This window comes from Mauremys mutica, chromosome 7 (assembly GCF_020497125.1).
Source record: "Mauremys mutica isolate MM-2020 ecotype Southern chromosome 7, ASM2049712v1, whole genome shotgun sequence".
NCBI classification, from domain to species: Eukaryota; Metazoa; Chordata; order Testudines; family Geoemydidae; genus Mauremys; species Mauremys mutica.
In genome coordinates, this window is record NC_059078.1 from 24,323,914 (window position 1) to 24,345,857 (window position 21,944).

The window sequence follows — 21,944 nt, forward strand, 5'->3', positions numbered from 1 at the left end:
TGGCTGAATATGTTTATGCATTTGTTAAAGTTTTGATTACCACCCCAGAATTGATTTTCTCCAGTGACTGCTCCTCAAGAAGCTGGCACACTAGTACAGTATTCTAGTTTATTGTAAGAATTATTTACTGAGACTGTGTACTTCAGAGGTAAAGTGGAAATTATTTTAAAGTTAGATTGCACTTTTGTTTGCTTCCGTATGATGAATGAATGTGGTCTGAAAGGTTTTGAGGGGCTTTTTTATGCTTTTCTGCTTGTTTTTTACCTTAGAATTACCCTTTGTCTTTTTAATATCTTTGGGACAGGGACTGTCTTCTTATTTGTATTACTGTAATAATCATACCTAATCATGGACTAGGACTCCATTGTGCGAGGCACTGTGTTCATACAGCATATAGCACAATAGTGCCTTGTAATTATTACTATTACTAGTAATAAGTAGTCTTCTTTTGCTCAGAACAATTCAGATGCAACAGCTCACAATAAATATGTTGGATTTTTAACAAGAACACCTTTTATCCAAATGTCAGTGTCTGAAGTTACATAGGAGTTAAAAAATAATTATCCCGCATGTTTGCAGTCTGACTAAAAACCCTTTCCCTTCTTAATTGCTCACAAGTAACTCTTAAAGCATCATTTTATTAATATTCAGTCAAAGCATTAGAGAGTCTTCCAGGGTAGACAAAACTTTAAGCACATTTAATAAATCAGAAAGAAGCAAAAGGACATTAGCCCAATTTTCCCCTTTGTAGGTCACCTTTAATATGTCCCATATGTTATTTATGAAAATATTAGAAATAACCATTAAAAATTAAAAGACATTTCCACTTTTAAAAATAAAAAACTTGCTTAAAAGTTTAAGGGAAGAGTTAGTCATATATAAAATATACCCACTTTTATTAAAAAAAAGCACAGAAGCAAAGGTTAAAATACCAATGGGAGAAAAAACAGGCAAAGCTTAAAATAGGGGGGAAATTGCATGTTGCATCACTTTCCTCTTATCTGCATAGTGTTTTCACCACTTTTGGTATAATTAAGTGTCCCACATTAAGAACGGCAATGTATCACTACACACCTAACAAAAGGCTGAAAAAGTGAAATCCTGGCCCTACTGAAATCAATGACAGTTTTACCACTGACTTCAAAGTGACCAGGATTTCATCTTATAAATACAGTGAAGCAGTCCAGCAGTTAATGCAAAAAGCAGTGAGAAATGGAGGGAATAGGTGAGGAGCAAACAACAAATATATCAAGCTACCGTTCCTCCCAGACCATTCAAAACAGGGTTTCACAAAAAACTTTTCAGATAGTGTGACCCAAATCTTAAGGCTAGCAGAGGCTGGGATTTTCAAAGGAGCTTAAGGGAACTAGATGCCTAATTTCCATTGTAATTGAATGGGGATTTTGATGTAAATTCCCTTAGGCTCCTCTATTTGATCGAGTTCTTGAAGTTTGGTGTTTTCAGCTATCAGATTCTCCCCACTTCTTTCAATAAGTTTTATCTTTTATTTTCTTCTCTCGCTTACTTCAAAGGCATGTTGAAATCTTGTAGTTAAATCAAGATGATCACTTTTGTATCCTCATCAACTTTAGTTTGCACATCTCGTGCAAAGATGTCAATTAATATACAATTTTAATTAGCTAAAAGAATAAACAGTTCATACATCATACCACTGAAAATGAAGTTGACTTCACCAATTAGGCCAGCAAGCTCACTTTTATTATGCCTTCTGTTAGAAAGAGGAGCCTTAAGGAATCTCTACCAAGCTTAAAACTACTGAGGATAATTTTCTTTTTAAGTCTCCACTTGAGAAATTTTGGATCAGTCCCAAAAGTTTTGAAAGATACAACCCATGCCATTTTTAAAAGGAATTAACCTGTATTTACTTTTTGGTATTTTGGTTTATTGATAATTTTTCTTAGGTCTTCTGAAATGGGCATTAAGAGTATTCGGATATAAATAAAATTTATAATATTGTATTCCACGCCTTAAAAAGCAGAAACACACCAATTAAGTCATACTATGCGATGTTCATTACATTTTGGCAGTGAATCTAAGAAACACAACCGCGGTCAACATGCATAACAATTGATTTGAGTAGTCAAAGAAAATTATTGCCTCACTTCTGTTTCTGAGTACTTCTCTCAGCTCTATTAATTCATAATTTAATTTAAATGTTTAAAGTTACACCTAACAAATTTTATAAAATCCTTCCTAGGGCAACAGTAGTGGGGGAGGAGGGGGGAAGCATTGTTCCTTCTGGGGTCTCCACGCTATTAAAAAGAGTTCTATATTTCAGCTATGCTTTCATAGAGCGTTCAGGTTTCTCCCCAACTGGTGCTCCTGTCCCAGCTCACAGAACAAACTAAGTAGAAATGGAGTTTTTCCTTAAAAATTTGCTCCATGCAGACATGACTGCTTCTCTACTAATAATCCTCAAAGTCATTTGCTTTGAAAAGCAAGTTTTTCATCTCAAGCACAAAAATTATCTGCCTCCCTACAAGATCAGTGGTAAGCACTTATGCTCCATTTCTATGCATTACATGGAAAATCTTATCTTTCCACATGAAAATACCAGTCTCTTATAGTTTTGTTCCTGCAGTCACACTTTGTCTAGCGCAAGCTGCATTAAACTTTAAAATTATCAGAAATTACATATATAATGCTAAACAGAGAAGAGACAACAGGCACCATTACCTCATCCCTATCTGTCTGCTGCAGTCTGCAATGTTTGTTTTAATTGGCAATGTTAGTCAGGCTTCCAGCTTCTCTTATTTTCCATCAATGTTACAAAATTAGGTCAATCTTACACGCACACGGCAACATTATGGCACTCACTCTCTCGCTGATAGAAAGTAATCATAGATTAAGTGTTAAACACAGATCATGTGCTCAGCACTTTACAAAAGCAACAAAGATATCTCCTACTCTTAAAGAGAGTCAGCTTTGTTGGAGTTCATAATGCCATAATTCTATACTTACAGCACATTTCCACTACTGCAGAAATATTAAGTAGTACTGACAAATGTATTTTTCAAGTAACATTTTTGATATTTTGTTTTTTTGTTTTAAAGTCAATGTGATGAATGCTCTGTACTCACTCTGGCACTCTATGAACTGATGAATAAAAGTGCAGTCCCCTCCACTCTTTGAAAGAAAGTGCTCTAGTAAAGAAAGAAACACTTCAGTTTACATGTCCTCATCATCTTAGAACTGATTTTACTATAAAATCTGAAATATACATTAAAATATTTGTAAATTAGGCGTTATTCTCAGATTTCAATATGGTGGATCAACCTAATATACAAGCAGACAAGATATATTCTGTTGAAATAGTTAAGAATTATTTTTTGGAGATTAGAAATTATATAGATTGTTTTTTAGACCAGGTTGCAGAAAATATTGGGAACGTATCCTTAGCATATTCAATTAAAAGTATGTTCAATTTTTAAAGTGTAAACTTTAATACTAAACTCTATGAAAGTTGTTAATGAAAAGGAATGAAAAATATTTACCTCAAGAATTATAATACTATTTCTAAAAATCTTTATTTAACAAGTTTAATAACTGATTCATTTTACAAAAAATCCTACATTTAGCAGCAACTAGAACACCTATTTCAGTTTAGCTAGGTCATAAATTACACACACACACACACACACACACACACACCCCCACCCCCCTCTACTTCCACTGGCAAATCTATAGTTGCACCAAAAAGATTTAACTCAGTGTTCACCAACAGATTTAAATTAAAAATAAATTCAGAATATATAAGATGATGCAATCCTCGACACTTTCTTACAGTGCAGTTTACTGAAATATCAAACCCCATAGCATTAAGAGAACAGCAGTTCCTACCATGAGTATATTATTAGTTCTGAACAAAAAAGATATTAAATCCTTGCACTAAGAGAAAAAAGAAACAATTTTACGTATTTTATTCTTAATTTGAATATTTTTATCCTTATTTTAAAAAGTCCTTTTAGAGCTAAAGTGATTTTTTTCTTTGCTCTTTAATTGTAATCCCTCCTAAAATTTGAAAAACACACACATACAAAACCAGTTTTGTTTTTTTACGTTGGCAAATGTTATTTTTCCTTGTGTTCTTTTGGTTGGAGTCTCATCACAATAAAACACGATTAGATTTCTTTGAAACTCAATGGTCTTGTGTGTAATGTCCTGCAGTGGGTTCAATTCCCAGCTCTTTCAAAGACTTCCTCTGTAACCATGGTCAAATCACAGTCCTTGTGAGGCTCAGCTCCCCGTACATAAAATGGGGATAATAATACTTCCTTCTTCACACACTATCTTTGCTGTTTAGATTGTAAGCTCTATGGGTCAGGCACTGTCTGTCTTTTATTACATATGAATAGCACCTTATGGAACGAGGCCCTGACCTCTGTTGGGGCCTCTATTATTCTTTGTATTACAGAAAAAGGAATGGAAATACGGGGAGCATAGTGAATACAGGGTGGAAGTGGGTGACAGGAGACTGGAGGAAGCATGATGGAGAATGTGAGTGGGGCAGCTGCCTATCTCTTCTAGATAGATAGAGGGAAAGAAGGAGATCTTACTCACACCTTGTGCAGTAACTGGAGTTCTTTGAAATGTGTCCTCCTATGGGTGCTCCACTTCAGGTGTGCTCATACCCCTTTCACCTTTAATCAGAGATTTTTTAGAAGTAGTACCTATTTGGCCTGTGCATGCACTTTGTGCCCCACTCCTAAGTTATATAGGGCTGTGTGGGCAAACTGCCCACAGTTCCTTCTCTACCATGAAGTCCCCAGAGGAAACTCCAAAGTAGAGGGGAAGGAGGACACAGAGTGGATTACCCACAGGAACACACATCTTGAAGAACTCCAGTTACTGCATAATGTGAGTTAACCCCTCCTTCTTCCAGTAGTGTCTCTTTGGGCGCTCCACTTCAGGTGACTACCAAGCAGTACCTCCAGTTGGAGGAGGGGGTTTCTGCACCAAGTCCACGACTGAAGACAATAAAACCTTTTTAACAGCAGTATCTGATTTAGAAAAAAAAGACAGTTATTCACCTTTGTAACTGTTGTTCTTTGAGATGTGTTGCTCATATCCATTCCAATTAGGTGTGCGTGCACCACGTGCACGATCATTGGAGAATTTTTACCCTAGCAACACCCGGTGGGTCGGCTGTGGAGCCCCCTGGAGTGGCACCTTCATGGGGCTGGATATATACCCCAGCCGACCCAGTGCCCCCTCAGTTCCTTCTTGCCGGCTACTCCGACAGTGGTGAAGGAGGACGGGTTTGGAATGGATATGAGCAACACATCTCGAAGAACAACAGTTACAAAAAGTGAGTAACCATCTTTTCTTCTTCGAGTGCTTGCTAATATCAATTCCGATTAGGTGACTCCCAAGCCTTATCTAGGCAGTGAGGTCGGAGTGAGACATCGCTGAGTGCAGAACCGCTGAGCCAAATGTGGCATTGTCTCTAGACTGCTGTACTAACGTGCAGTGAGCGGCAAAGGTATGAACGGATGACCAAACTGCTCTACAGATCTTATGGATTGGAACTTGTGCCAGGAAAGCAGTCGAGGAGGCTTGAGCCCTCGTGGAGTGGGCGGTGAGGCGTGGCGTCGGGACACCGGCGAAGATGTAGCAAGCACGAATACAGGACGTGCTCCAAGAGGAGATACGTTGCGAGGAAACCGGTAGGCCTTTCATCCGGTCAGCCACTGCAACAAAGAGTTGAGTTGTCTTCCTACGCTCAATATAGAATGCGAGGGCTCTGCGAACGTCCAGAGAGTGCATACGTTGATCTTGCTGCGTAGCGTGTGGCTTAGGATGGAAGACCAGGAGGAAGATATCCTGGTTCACATGAAAAGCTGATACCACCTTGGGGAGAAAGGCACGGTAGGGGGCGAAGCTGCACCTTATCTTTATGGAAGACTGTATACGGAGGTTCCGACGCGAGGGCTCTGATTTCAGAAACACGCCTCGCTGAAGTGATGGCTACAAGGAAGGCTGTCTTCCAAGATAGATAATGGAGTGTGCATGTAGTCATTGGCTCCAACGGGGCCCTCGTGAGCCTGGAGAGGACCAGGTTAAGGTCCCATGCCAGAACTGGTTGACAGTTGTGGGTATAGGCGATCTAAGCCCTTTAGGAATCTAACGACCATTGGGTTAGAGAAGACTGAGGAAGCATGTTCCCCTGGATGGAACGCCAAGATAGCAGCCAGGTGCACCCTGACAGATGATAACGCCAGGCCCTGCTGCTTTAGGGATAGGAGATAGTCCAGTATAAGGGGGGTGTGGCGCGCTGCTCGCACCAACAGGAGAAGTGCTTCCATTTGGCTAAGTAGGTGGTCCGTGTGCAGGCTCTCCTGCTGCCTAACAGAACCTGCTGCACGGATTGTGAGCAGAGTATCTCTGCCCGAGTCAGGCATGCAGCATCCACGCTGAAAGGTGGAGCGATTGCAGGTCGGGGTGACAAAGTCGTCCATGGTCCTGGGAGATCAGGTCCGGCCACAGTGGGAGTGTGATCAGAGGCTCTACTGACAACTCCAGGAGTGTGGTATACCAGTGCTGCCTTGGCCATGCTGGAGCGACCAGAATCATGCATGCCTTGTCCCCGCACAGCTTGAGCAGGACTCTGTGGACCAGAGGGAATGGAGGGAAGGCGTAGAACTGGTCTGTCCACGGAAGTAGGAAAGCGTCTGATAGGGAGCCCTGACAGCGCCCTTGGAGAGAACAGAACACTCAGAAATGCCAATTGATGCGCGAGGCGAATAGGTCGATCTGGGGAAACTCCCACCTCCAGAAGATGGAGTGGATGACATCTGGATGAATCGACCACTCGTGAGTTTGGAATGACCTGCTGAGACGGTCTGCCAGTGTGTTCTGGAGTCCTGGGAGAAACGACGCCATCAGATGTATTGAGTGGACTATGCAAAACTCTCAAAGGTGAATGGCCTCCTGGCATAGTGGGGACGACCGGGCTCCCCCTTGCTTGTTGATGTAGAACATGGGCGTGGCGTTGTCTGTGAGAACTGCCACACAACGGCCATGTAGGAGACCGCAAAACGCCTGACACTCTAGGCGTACTGCCATCAGTTCTCCAACATTGATGTGCAGAGTTAGTTCGGATGCGGTCCAAAGGCCCTGTGTCTGATGTTCCCTGAGGTGGGCGCCCCAGCCCGAGACGATGCGTCTGTGACAAGGTATAAGGAAGGTTGTGGGGTGTGAAATGGTACCCCTTCGCACACCAACATGTGGTTCAGCCAGCAGCTGAGGGAGGTCAAGACCGATTCCGGAACCATGACCACCATGTTCAGGCTGTCCCGACCTGGACGATACATCGTTGATACCCAGGCCTGAAGCGGGCGGAGTCAAAGTCTGGCATACCTGGTTACGTAAGTGCACGATGCCATGTGCCCCAGAAGGCCAAGGCACGTCCTTATCGTGGAAGTCGGGAAGCTTTGGAGGCTGCGGATGTGTCCGGCAGGACAACACGGGCGAGTCTGGAGTCTAAGACTGCCCCAATAAACTCTATTCTCTGGGTTGGTTCTAGAGTTGACTTTTCTCTGTTGAGTAAGATGCCCAGTTTGGGAAAGGTGCCTAGGATAAATTGGACGTGAGATTGCACTTCTTCCTTGGTGTGGCCCCGAATGAGCCAGTCATCGAGATACGGGAACACCTGTATGCATTGTCGACGAAGGCAGGCTGCCACGACGGCCATACGTTTGGTGAACACTCTCGGAGCCGTGGACAGCCTGAAGGGAAGGACGGCAAATTGGTAATGTTTGTGGTTTACCACAAAGCGAAGGAAGCACCTGTTTGAGTCTAAAGTCTCGCTTCTTTTTGGTTCGAGGCCTGAAAGCCTTACAGATCTTGCACTTTTTGGTCTGGTGAGACTCCCCGAGGCACTTTAAACAAGACTCGTGAGGATCTCCCGTTGGCATAGGCTTCGAACAGGCTGAGCACGGCTTAAAGCCCAGAGCCTTGGGCATGAGCCCGGGCGGCATGCCAGGAGGAAGGGGGGGAGGGACCCCTTCCAGCCCGCTAACTTCACTTATAAAACTAATTCTATAGCTATCAACTACTGTATTACACTAAATCTATAACTATATAACTACTAAGAACTAGAACAGTATCTAAACCGGGAAGTAAAAGCTAGGGAGAGTGGAGAGCTATGCCACGCTCCACAGTTCCAACGACTGTCATGGGTGCTAAGAAGGAACTGAGGGGGCACTGGGTTGGCTGGGGGTATATATCCAGCCCCATGAAGGCGCTACTCCAGGGGGCTCCACAGCCGACCCACCAGGTGTTGCTAGGGTAAAAATTCTCCAACGATCGTGCACACGGCGCGCACACACCTAATTGGAATCGATATGAGCAAGCACTCGAAGAAAAACTGGTATGTATGGAAATCTACATGGCAGCCTTACACATATCCAGAATAGGAACATTCTTGAGCAATGCCATAGATGTAGATAGAGATTTTGTGGAATGGGACAACACCCTAGGACGAGTCCATATGTCTGTAAATTTATAGCAAATGTGATACAGGCAGAAATCCACTTGGAGAGTCTCCACCTTTGGAGCTATCCGCAATAGACATGAACAGTCTGGGGCCTGGTCTACACTACACGTTTAAACCGAATTTAGCAGCATTAAACCGATTTAACCCTGCACCCGTCCACACAATGAGGCCCTTTATATCGATATAAAGGGCTCTTTAAACCGATTTCTGTACTCCTCCCCGACGAGATGAGTAGTGCTGAAATCGGTATTGCCATGTCGGATTAGGGTTAGTGTGGCCGCAAATCGATGGTATTGGCCTCCGGGCGGTATCCCACAGTGCACTATTGTGACCGCTCTGGAAAGCAATCTGAACTCTGATGCACTGGCCAGGTAGATAGGAAAAGCCCCGCGAACTTTTGAATTTCATTTCCTGTTTGCCCAGCATGGAGCTCTGATCAGCACGGGTGGCGATGCAGTCCCAAATCCAAAAAGAGCTCCAGCATGGACCGTACGGGAGATACTGGATCTGATCGCTGTATGGGGAGACAAATCTGTTCTAGCAGAGCTCCGTTACAGAAGATGAAATGACAAAGCATTTGAAAAAATCTCCAGGCTATGATAGACAGAGGCCACAGCAGGGACTCAGCACAGTGCTGCGTGAGAAGCGTAACGGAAAGCCAAAGAATCTAATGGACGCTCATGGAGGGAGGGAGGGGGTACTGAGGACTCCAGCTATCCCACAGTCCCCGCAGTCTCCGAAAAGCATTTGCATTCTTGGCTGAGCTCCAAATGCCTGAAGGGTCAAAAACATTTTCCCGGGTGTTTCAGGGTGTATATCGTCAATTTACACCCTTCCCCCCCACCCGAAAGAAAAGGGAAAAAAATCGTTTCTCGCCTTTTTTCAATGTCACCCTATGTCTACTGCATGCTGCTGGTAGACGGGGTGCTGCAGCGCTGAACACCAGCATCCCCTTCCCGGTGGCAGACGGTACAATATGACTGCTATCCATCGTCATCATCAGCCCGTGAGTGCTCCTGGCTGGCCTCGGAGAGGTCGGCCGGGGGCGCCTGGGTAAAAATAGGAATGACTACTGGTCATTCCCGGCAGATGGTACAAAAGGATTGGTAACCGTCCTCATCATAGCAACTGGGGGCTGAGCTCCATCAGCACCCCCACCCTTTCATGTCTAAAGAAAAGATTCTGTCCTGCCTGGACTATCATAGCAGCTGGAGGCTGCCTCCCCCTCATTTTATCTCACTAAAAGTCAGTGTTTCTTATTCCTGCATTCTTTATTACTTCATCACACAAATGGGGGGACACTGCCACGGTAGCCCAGGAGGGTTGGGGGAGGAGGGAAGCAACGGGTGGGGTTGTTGCAGGGGCACCCCCTAGAATGGCACGCAGCTCATCATTTCTGCAGGATCTCTGGGGCTCTGACACAGAGCGGCTGTGCTCTCTGGTTCTCTAGTACACTTGCCCCATATTCTAGGCAGGACTGACTCTATTTTTAGACAAAACATAAAGAAGGGAATGACCCAGGAAGTCATTCCCATTTTTGTCCATGCGCCCCCGGCCGACCTCAGCGAGGCCAGCCAGGAGCACCCATGACAGCAGCAGATGGTACAAAAGGATTGATAACCGTCATCGCCAATTTCCAAATGCAAACGGTGCAAAATGACTGATAACCATCATCTCATCGCCAATTTACAATGGCAGACGGTGCAATAGGGATGGTAATCGTCTCTGCTACCTTGCAAAGGCAAATGAATGCTGCTGTGTAGCACTGCAGTACCGCCTCTGTCAGCAGCATCCAGTACACATACAGTGACAGTGACAAAAGGCAAAACAGGCTCCATGGTTGCCATGCTATGGCGTCTGCCAGGGCAATCCAGGTGAAAAAGGGCGCAAAATGATTGTCTGCCGTTGCTTTCACGGAGGAAGGATTGAGTGACTACATTTACCCAGAATCACCCGCGACACTGTTTTTGCCCCATCATGCGCATTGGGATCTCAACCCAGAATTCCAATGGGCGGGGGAGACTGCGGGAACTATGGGATAGCTACGGGATAGCTACCCACATTACAACGCTCTGGAAATCGACGCTAGCCTCCGTACATGGACGCACACCGCCGAATTAATGTGCTTAGTGTGGCCGCGTGCACTCGACTTTATACAATCTGTTTTACAAAACTGGTTTCTGTAAAATCGGAATAATCCCGTAGTGTAGACATACGGTGGGTGACTTCCTAAATTACTTAGTTCTGTCCACATAAAAGGCTAATGCCCTCCTAACAATCGAAGTGTGTAAAATGACATCCTCTCTGGACTTTGGGAAATAACCAGAAGGTGGATAACTTGGTTCATGTGACACTCAGATGACACCTTGTGTAAAAATTTTAGGCATGGGATGTAATGAAAATTTGTCCTTGAAAAATACTGTAAAATGGAGGATCTGTCATTAGAACCCCTATTTCTCCAACCCTAGAAACAGAGGTGATGGTCTCCAGAAAGGCTGCCATCGGAGATAAAGTAACAAGAGAAGAAGTCGTCATTGGCTCAAAGGGGGAAAGCCCATAAGGTATCTAAGTACTAAATCAAAATCCCAAATAAGAGTAGGTTCCTTAACTTGGGGGAAAAGATTCCCCAATCCTCTCAGAAACTTTACAGTTGTAGGATGGGAGAAGACTGAGAATCCCTCAACCGCTGAATGGAAGGCTATTATAGCCACCAAGTGGACCCTGACAGAGCTCATGGATAGTCCTGTCTTTTTTAGCTCTAGGAGGTAATCCAGGTATGATTGAGAGGGAATAATCAACAGGTGGAACACTTCTCTGGACACACCTCTGGCTGAAACTCTCTCTCTTTTAGAGGTAAGTATCTCATGGACTCTTTCCTACTCTTCAGTAATACCTGGTATACCTCTGTAGAATAAGTTGACTCTAGTCCCGTGAACCATCAAGAAGCCAACCTTTGAGATAGAGTATCTTCAGGTTGGGATGAAGAGTAAGGCTGGCATCCTAGGAATGAAGATGAGGAATGGGCAGATGGCTGATTGCCTGACAGATGGCTAGGTAAATCAGATAAGGATACCACATCTGTCTGGGCCATGTTGGGACTATTAATACAATTCTGGCTGATACAGCATCTAAGGAGGCTCCTATGTACTTTTTTTTTTTTTTTTTTTTTTTTATAAATACCAGGCTCAAATGGGGATTTCTTGATGTTGAGCTTCCACTCTAGCTTGCAGAACAGGAATCTCATCATCTTTGTGGCATTGGAAACCTAGTTGTAAGACCGGCCATTGAGTAGTCATCAACGTATGGAAAAATGATTATCCCCAGATGTCAGAGGTCAGCTGCGCCCACCGCCAGCACATTTGAGTACACACTTGGGGCAGATGAAAGACCAAGTGGAAGCACTCGATACTTCAAGTGGTCTACTGAAAATGATGGAATTATAGCTCTGAGACACACTATCCTGAATTTCTGTGACTTGATAAAGTTGTTTGTCACTGATTAAAAATCGATCTTGATTCTCCATTCTTCTTTGGGTCAGAAAATAGCTGAAGTACAACCCCTTTCCTCTGTGCTAAATAGTTCCTTGTACAGCACCCACTGGCAGAAGTGAATCAACTTTTTTGCTTTAAGAGATGCTTGTGAGAGGGGTCCCTAAAGAGGGATGGGGAAGGGGGCTGAATATAGGGGAGGGAGGTAAAATGAATAGCGAACCCTGATATAACCTCCAGCATGCATCAGTCTGATCCGATTGTTTCTCCCACTTTCTTTCCACATGGGAGAGAGCCTCCAAAGTATTGAAGGTGAGTAAAATGTATATGCAGCTTGATGTTGTGGGATATTTCCAGGCCTTCAAGCAGACTGTCAAAACTAATGCTCAGATGATAATGATGGTTCAGTAGTGGGTGCAGAGGAAGCAAGTTGTCTCATACTGTGACAAAGTTCCTCCTCTACCTTCGTGGGTCCTGCGCTTACTGGCAGATTTGCTCACCTCAGTGATCTTCCCCACAATCTGGATCAACTCCTCCTGTGTCTGATCAGGAGTTGGGAGGTTTCGGGGGAACCCGGGCCCGCCCTCTACTCCGGGTTCCAGCCCAGGGCCCTGTGGATTGCAGCTGTCTATAGTGCCTCTTGTAACAGCTGCATGACAGCTACAACTCCCTGGGCTACTTCCCCATGGCCTCCTCCAAACACCTTCTTTATCCTCACCACAGGACCTTCCTCCTGGTGTCTGATAACGCTTGTACTCCTTAGTCCTCCAGCAGCACACGCTCTCACTCTCAGCTCCTTGTGCCTCTTGCTCCCAGCTCCTCACACGCACTTCCTCTCCTCTGGCTCCTCCTCGCCTGACTGGAGTGAGCTCCTTTTTAAACCCAGGTGCCCTGATTAGCCTGCCTTGATTGGCTGCAGCTGATCTAATCAGCCTGTCTGTCTTAATTGGTTCTAGCAGGTTCCTGATTACTCTAGTGCAGCCCCTGCTTTGGTCACTCAGGGAACAGAAAACTACTCATTCAGTGACCAGTATATTTGCCCTCTACCAGACTCCTGTACCCCACTCGTTTGGGTCTGTCACAGTACTCTGGAACCTTGACTTTTTCCTGAGTGGTTTATAAGGTCTCTGGAATTCTGAGAATGAAGTGGAGTGGGATGTTTGAGCAGTTTGGCATCTTGGATCCAGCTCCAGCATTGGCTGCATCTAATGAGGCCTGTAGCGATGCTCTAGCTAAAAACTGACCTTCAAATTAATAGCTTGAAATGGGTCATGCAGACCAGCTGGCAAGCGCCCAATAAAGGTGGCGAATATAGCATATTTGAGGGATTGCATTTCGCCATGAGAGTTTCATGGTTCTAAATTGAAGAGTCGTGGATAAATAGATCTTTCTGATGAATAGATCCAGGCATTTTTGGTCCTTATAATATGGTGCAGCTTTTGCATTATGTTGTCTGCCACATTGGTTTACTGCCTCCACAGCCAGGGAGTTCGGTGTTGGATGGGAGAACAAAAATTCAAAGTCTTAAGCCAGCACATAATATTTCCATTTACACATTGGCAGAATTGTCGCAGGACTGTGCCAGATTGATTTAGGAGGATCCAACAGGGCCTCATTAACAGGTAGGGGAACACAGGTAGAGGGAGTTCTTTGGAAAATGTCCAAGAGCTTATGTTATGACTCCCTGACCATTTCCAAGGGGATCTGGTGAGAATCCATGATGTGCTTCATTAATGCTTGAAAGTGGAAGACATCATCAGCCACAGCTGATGCATAACCATTGCATGTGGGGAAGACTAAGAAATATTTATTTGGTAACCTCTATCTGCCCTGGCCTCCTGGCTCCTCAAAAGGATTCTTGTTCTGAAGGTGGCGGAGGAAGAACAACTGGAAGAGGGGAGCCATTGGGGAGGTCCAAAATTCATAGGGAGTGGTATCCACTGGTGCTTGAACCGACTTGGGGCAACACAGACCCATCTTTGGTGTAGCGCCCCGCTCTTGTCAAAAGAGTCAGGATGGATATCCTTTTGTCTCAGGTGCCAGCGAACTGTGGATGGAAATATTCAAATCAGAGGGGAATTCCTCCTCTTCAAGAGGTGGACCCCATCACTCTCTGAAGGTGTTGGAGAGTCAAGCAGCACTTGGGAAAGGTCAGACCTCAGCAACCATGCTTGTTTTGGTACTGATAACCTTTCAGTGCCAACTAACAAGGGAGACTCTAGTTCCTTTGAAACTAGACACCTTGAGAATCTGAACTCATGGACTACTAGGGGGGTTTGAAGAGCAGGGCCCTGTTACGTGGTCAGTACTGAGGCTATATGCTGCTCTGGCAGGTCTACTCTGGTCTAAGTAGATGGTACTAATGATGGTGTCTTCCTGCTACCAAGGTTATCTTAGTGACCAATTTAAATGTAGACAGTACTGAAGGAGTTGTGGGTACCATTCTCACAGAGGTGGGAGGCTTCAACGATGCAGAGACTGGCTTGTGCAGCACTGAAGGTCTCAATACTGAGGCATGCTTGTGGTCATTTTTCTCTGCTGAACCTAGAGCCCTGGACACAGGATTGTACCAAGAGTATCTAGAGCCTCAGACATACCCAGAGTGGGATGAGAGGTCACTGCCATGGTCTTGCTCCACAGGGACCAAGGTTATTTTTTTAGATTAACTCCTTCTGTGGGGAATGCCTCCTTTTTCTATGGGTCTTCTCCATGGGTTTACCTTGGGTAGATCAAGGTGAACATGCCAAAGCTGATGGAGCACTGTGTTCTCTCAGCAACCAAAGTGCAAGGGGGTCTCTTGGTCTGGATCTGAGGCCGGATAGAAGGAATGCTTGATCATTAACAGACTCAGTTTTAACTCCCAATTTTTCCTTTATCTGCCTTTAAAAGGGTAGCAGATGCAACACATCTGTGAGATATGGGACTCACCCAAGCACCAGATACAATGGGAATGCCTGTCACTGACTGGGATGGCCTCCCAGCAAGAGATGTACTGCCTGAAGCCAAGAGAGCCTCGCAGAAACAGGGGCAATAGTATTCAGAGGGGAATGTCCCCTTCCGCAAAGGGGAAAGGGATTGAGAGAAAGTCCCCCTAAACCTCTAAATAAAAATAAATAAAATAACTAAAGAAAAAAATCAAACAATAAAGAAGGGTAACTAGACTAAATAGACTTAGAAAGTAAGGCACATTAATGCTCTATCTCAGGCCAAGGTGACTGACAAGGAAATGAGGGCAGATCACCCACACAGCCCTACATGTCCTTGGAGATGGACACAAAGAAGCCCAGGATGTATGCACAGGGTGAACAGGAACGATTATGTATTTAGATTAAATTTTGAACCTCAGATCACCACGTACAAATTGGGGGGTGTGAGGCTTCCTCACAGAGTTGAAAAAACCCACAGCAAGCAAAAAACCCAACAATTTATTTATCTAAATATTTTTAAACGAATTTGACTCTTACATTTGGGGGCTTGGCTCATCATTTTTCAGTGCTTAGAGGTGGCATTGCAGTCACAACAATGGGGAAAGAATTTTTAAAATGAAAATATGGCTGTAAAACCATAAAAATTGGTGTGTGCATTACCTGAAACTACTCTGAAAAATTTCTAGATTTGACACAGTTCCTTTCAACTTTTTTGTTCTAAAACATACACATTTGTAATCTGGAAGTTCACAATTTAAAAAAAAAAACAAAAACCACCAAAAAACAAAAAAACCAAACAAACATTTCAGCTTAGCTTTAAGCTACTCTTGTCCAAAATAGTTTATCACTTTCTGAAAAAAATCCTAACCCTCAATTTTCTTATGGTTTGGATAGCATGAAGATTAAAAGTAACCATGGTGCACCAAAGTGTTTTCTACAGGCTAAAAACAGCAAAGAGTCCTGTGGCACCTCACAGACTAACAGACGTATTGGAGCATGAGCTTTCGTGGGTGAATACCCGCTTCGTCGGATGCAGGCTCGAGATAATGAGGTTAGTTCAATTAGGGAGGATGAGGCCCTCTTCTAGCAGTTGAGGTGTGAAAACCAAGGGAGGAGAAACTGCTTTTGTAGTTGGCAAGCCAGAAGAGGGTCTCATCCTCCCTGATTGAACTAACCTCATTATCTCTAGCCTGCTTCTTGCTTGCATATATATATATATATATATATATATATATATACATATACACATACACATACATACATACACACACACACACCTACACCTGCCCCTGGAAATTTCCACTACATGCATCCGACGAAGCGGGTATTCACCCACGAAAGCTCATGCTCCAATACGTCTGTTAGTCTATAAGGTGCCACAGGACTCTTTATTCTTTTTACAGATCCAGACTAACACGGCTACCCCTCTGATACCCTTCTACAGGATATGTGACAATTTCAGTAACTGAACAACATGACATTTCAGTTTTAAATCAATTCTTTCACTTTAAAAAAAGCGAAGGCACTTTCTTATGCAAAAAATTGTTATCGCTTTCTAGAGATTCAAAACAACACTACTTCTGAAGAGCTTTCTTAAACAATTATTAAAATGTCACTAAGGTTAAAATTCCAAAGTTTTGAAACTCTAGACACTAAGACAGAACCCTACATCATTTAAAAAAAAATTATTTACAACCAATCCAGTGACTTGGCAGTAGGTCAGAGAAATACCATATACAAAAGACATTAGCACTAAGGAGTAAGAGAAAATGTGCACCATAGTTAAGTGTCTGGAATTCAGGATGGAGTTAGGAAAGATAACTGGTACTTAGAGGACTTTAGCATACAAGTAAAGTTCATCACACTTTCACTTTCTTTAGGTATTACTCTAAGTTTTCCTCATGTGTGTTTTATACATTCTGAGACAGCTACAAACCTCACATAAAAAGCCTCCATTTATATACAACTCTAATAAAGGATCAGTATATATTATTTTAAAGTTTGCCTCAAAATGCATATGGCACTTATAAATGCTGCAGACATTGGTCAATCAAACTCTCTACACAAGTGTTTTCTGCTGGACAGTATCACCAATCTCCATGGAAGCCATGCAATACAGTAAGCACATAAACGGCAGCAAGAAATCTATTAGTGGAAAGAGAACGTCAATAAATATAAAAGGAGGAAATGGTAGAACTTCAGAACCCTGTCTGGAATAGCACTGGGGGCAAGGTTAAGCATGGTAAAGGGAGAATTCATGCTTGAAAGATGATGGAGGGCTTTATTGACAAAAATAAGTCTGCATGCTAAAAGTTATGACAAACACTTAATGTGCAAGCAAAACGAACCTCCCAAAATTAAGCCCTATAGAAGAACTCATTCCATTAGGAAAAAAATAAATACTGTATTAGCAGTAACAATCCTTTTGACTCTATAGAAGGTGAATAAACATTTTTAAAAAGCATTGGATCTGAACCAATATGTGCCAGTTTATTAAATAAGATTAGTGACCAAAAGCAATGATGCTTTCAAACTATCAATATTTAGTGTGGCAGATAAAAGAACATCTTCAGCATTCACCAGACTAATTTATTTTAGAAGTCCTTTACTGCAAAAATATTTTTCCATTTTAGCACCATTTATAGTATATATTTTCATATATATGACAAAAAAATTAAATTATGATTATTTATTGCAAATTTTAAGTCTTTTCCAATACTTTATAATAAACTATTCTAGGCCCAGTTCTAGCCTCATACACGAGCACCACTCTGTATGTGGTCAAAGCCTGGGGTTGACTACTATATATGGTGTGATAATGAAAGCAATCCCAGTCTTAGGCCTGGTCTACACTGGGGAGTGGGGGTCGAATTAAGGTACGCAAGTTCAGCTACGCAAATAGCGTAGCTGAACTCGAACTACCTTAGTTCGAACTACTCACCCGTCCAGACACCGCGGGATCGAAGTCCGCGGCTCCCCCGTCGACTCCGCCACCGCCGTTCGCGGTGGTGGAGTTCCGGAGTCGACGGGAGCGCGTTCGGAGTTCGACATATCGCGTCTAGATGAGACGCGATATGTCGAACTCCGAGAAGTCGAACGCTACCCGCCGACCTGGGCGGGTAGTGTAGACGTACCCTTAAATATATAGGTAATTAAAACCCCAAAAAGTAAAGTTTTAAAAAATGTATTTAACTTAAAGGGACACAGGTCATAAAAAATCATTTTAAATTCATTTGTGGAAAAAGGAGGTTACTGTATCTATTTTATTAACATCTTAGATAAAAACTGCATTTTAAAAATCTTATTTAGTTTTACCATTTATGTTGTTTATATACTTATATATTTCACTCAAGGTAGACTGATACATTCACTTGCTTCTAGTAAGACCTATTTACTTACCTCTTCTGACTTACTAGCTGAAAGGTACAATGTCTGGGTAGCAAGCAAGTACAAAAATGTTTACACTGATTTTTTAGAAGTAATGAAACTATTTCTGCTAACATAGTTTCAGGATCCTGACATCTTAGGCAGACAGATTTCCTTTGAATTCAATGGGAGTCCATCTGAAGAAAGGTTGAGCTATTACTTCCTGATTTGGCTCATTAGGTTTTGAAAAGCCTTATTACAAAGCCTAGATTTGGAGTCTAACCAAAAAGATTGTTTTTTTAACAGGCGACAATTTACATATTTTTTTTGTTTTAAAAAAGTAACAGGAAATATTAAAAACAAAATCTTAGAGAATAAACATAATTTGTTCAAATTTAAACAAAAACTATAAGAAAAAAAGTTAGTCTTTATTTAAGATACACTACCTTTTTCTGCGCTCCCATTAATTTTAGGTATGAAGTCATCAACTTGTATGCCTACGATTAAGAAAGGGTATTATTTCTGGATTCAAGCCAAGTATTTTATGTAGAGCACTGTGAAATGCAATTGGCTTTCCATACTGTCTCCTTATCCTAAGTATTGAAGCAACAATCAAATCAAATAATCTATGTTAGGACACATGATACAATTTAACAATACTTTCTTGCACGACAGATCCTGTCACATATTGATCAAATGTGTCAAAAATTACCATCATCCAAAAATTACCATCCATTATTTTTTTTTTAAAAAAACAACAGTTTCCTACACAAACATATTTGAGTTCACAAGCTAGTAATAAACAAAAGAAAAACTTAATGAACATTTTAAATAGCAGTGCCCTCTTCCGGTATTTTGTTCCATCGATATTACTTTCACTTTTAACATGTCAAATGCAACTATGATCAGCAATTAAGAGGAAACAACAGCCAAACACATAATTTTAACGCTTTTTTCTTATTGTCAGCAATACTTAGATCATAAGGATTGCTATAATATAAATTAATAGGATAAAGAATTTAAAGATGAAATCCGGCTTTAAGCAAAGAACATTAATATCACACCTACCTAAGCTGTTGTGTTCTTTAAGAGTTTTCTCTTGAAGGTGTTCTAACCGTACTGTAAACAGAATTCCAAGAAAAAGATATTTCACAGAATAAAAGAAAAAAGATATAATCAAAGCATTTTTGACTAGCTGACTGACCTTGTAAAGCAGTTAGCCGTTCATTGGTGAAATCATTATCTGCTTGCAAAGCTTCTATTTTTGCCTGAAGCTCTTGTTCTCGCTCTTCCATTTCATTTATTTTATGTTGCAATTCCTTTTTCTCTGCCTGCCCCTTCTGTTGGATTTCCTCTTGTCTTCCTTCTGCCACCTGCTCAAATGTCAGAAAAAATTAGTTATAAGACAATGATGCACTTAATTTTCATGTGAGTGAACATTTAGATGGGACTCCCTTTTTAGCCACTCTGATAAAGAAAGTTTAATACCCATCTGTAAACTTTTTCTACAAAGCCATTTCCAGAAGTAAGTTCATGGAAACCATATTTATTTCATATGGATATATTTTCTCCTGTATTTGCATTTCTTTAATGTAATTCCACAGCAATTTATTCCATCATTTGTCCTAGAAGCCTCTGTCCATCTAGACACACCTTGTTTTACAATCTAATTTCAATAATTTTATAGTAAAAGAGAACAAACATTTCAGTTTTATTTGGACAGCACAGATGTCCAAAGAACTTTTTAGAACAGCTTAACTGCTTCAGTTTCTCATTTCACCAATCAAAATGCTTAAGTTCATGAAACAGGTCTGTATTGTCATTTACCAGCTTGAAAGAGAGCTGTGTCACTTCCTCTCTGGTGGTAAAAAAAAAAAAAAAAGTTACCATGAGGATGTTATTACACTTCTACTTCGATATAACACGACCTGATATAACACAAATTTGGATACAACGCAGTAAAGCAATGCTCCGAGGGGCGGGGCTGCGCATTCTGGTGGATCAAAGCAAATTTGATATAATGCAGTTTCACCTATAACGCGGTAAGATATTTTTGGCTCCCGAGGACAGCGTTATATCGAGGTAGAGGTGTACTAGTTTTTATTTAGTCCTCTAGCATTGCTAACAATTGCAGAAGGTTAGATAAAGTTCTGTCCCTACCTTTAGTTTGTCAGAAAGGTCTTTAATTTCATTTACAGCTCCATTGTACTTGTTTGCTAATTCTCTTAATTCTTCCTGAGTCCGCTCATTCATTTCTTTCAGGTGAGTACATTCATCTTCAGTGTTACTTAAACTTCGCTATAAGGAAAAAATTAGTGCATGTGAAAACCAAAAAATAGCAACAGTTTATGGATATTGAAGTTTGATACTGAATGTTTCAATTTATGACAAGAAATATGATCTAAAAACCTCCTTGCTTCTAATTGTTAATAAAGGCCAAATGGATATATCAAGTTTTGGCAAAAATATTATCTCTTTAAAAACACCTTTGTAACATTCAATTTAAATAAAAATAATCATACATTAAGTGGAGAAACAAGTTGTGTGTGCACGAAAAAATTAGAGTAGGCTCTAACTGTTGTTCTTCGAGATATGTTGCTGATATCCATTCCACGCTAGCTGTGTGCATGCCATGTGCATTGTTGCTGGAAATTTTTCCTTTACTGGTATCCACTGCGCTGGCTCTAGTGCCCTCTGGAGTTGCACACTTATGCACTAATATAAGGGGTGCTGCCGGCCTTGCACCCTCTCAGTTCTTTCTTGCTGGTAACTCCGACAGAGGGGTAGGAAGGTGGGTCATGGAATGGACATGTTCTTTGAGCTGTGTTGCTCAAAGAACAACAGTTATGAAAGGTTTAGTAACCATTTTTTCCCCCCAAGTGCTTGCTCATGTTCATTCCATGCTAGGTAACTCACAAGCAGTTCCCCAGGAGGTGGGCTTGGAGTTCATGGACATGCTGACTGCAACACTGCTCTCCTGAAACTGGCATTGTCCTGGGCCTGTTGGATGATGATGCAGTATGAATTGAAGGTATGAAGAGACAACTAGGTCATGGCTCTGCAGATGTCATGGATTGGTATCTGTGCAAGGAATGCTGCTGAAGCAGCTTCGGCTCTTGTGGAATGAGCAGTCATAGTAATTACAGGCAGGACATTTGCCTGTTCATAACAAGCCTGAATACAGGTGGTTATCCATACATGATTCTTTAGGCTGACACAGGTAGCCCTCTCATCCTTTCCACTGCTGCCATGAAGAGTTCCATGGATTTGCAGAAGGGCTTTGTATTCTCAATATAAAAGTGAGGATCTGCCTAATGCCCAATGTACAAGTCGTCATTCCTCACAGCTTTTGAGAGGTTTTTGGGAAGAAGACAAGTAGAAAAATGACCTGGTTGTGGTGGAATTGTGACACCACCTTTGGCAAGAAGGCTGCATGAGGGTGCAGTTGGACCTTGTCCTTGAAGAACACCAGTGAGAGTGGAGCTGCCACTGAGAGGTCCAGAAGCATGCCAAACCAATGCTGGTATGGCCACACCAGTGCTATCAGGATAACTCTTGCCTTGTCCCGTTTGATTTTTAGCAGAACCTTGTGAACCAAGGCAATCATTGTAAAGGGGTACAGTAGGTGGCCTGTCAACGAGTGCA

The 21,944-nt window shown here is 42.3% G+C and overlaps 1 protein-coding gene across 9 annotated transcripts in view; it reads right to left on the minus strand.

Moving 5' to 3' along the window:
- LOC123374232 (sarcolemma associated protein) overlaps positions 1-21,944 on the minus strand; it is a 165,018-nt gene that overhangs the window by 38,604 nt on the left and 104,470 nt on the right. For 6 of the 9 annotated variants that reach the window (XM_045023945.1, XM_045023947.1, XM_045023944.1 and 3 more), the window contains 5 exons: positions 20,460-20,597; positions 19,504-19,672; positions 19,368-19,418; positions 18,746-18,796; positions 3,102-3,164 (listed from right to left, as the gene is read on the minus strand). In XM_045023945.1, coding sequence (XP_044879880.1) covers positions 3,102-3,164; positions 18,746-18,796; positions 19,368-19,418; positions 19,504-19,672; positions 20,460-20,597 — 472 coding nt within the window. The remainder of the gene's footprint in view (positions 1-3,101; positions 3,165-18,745; positions 18,797-19,367; positions 19,419-19,503; positions 19,673-20,459; positions 20,598-21,944) is intronic. The other 3 variants (XM_045023951.1, XM_045023950.1, XM_045023952.1) reach the window with 1 other exon arrangement.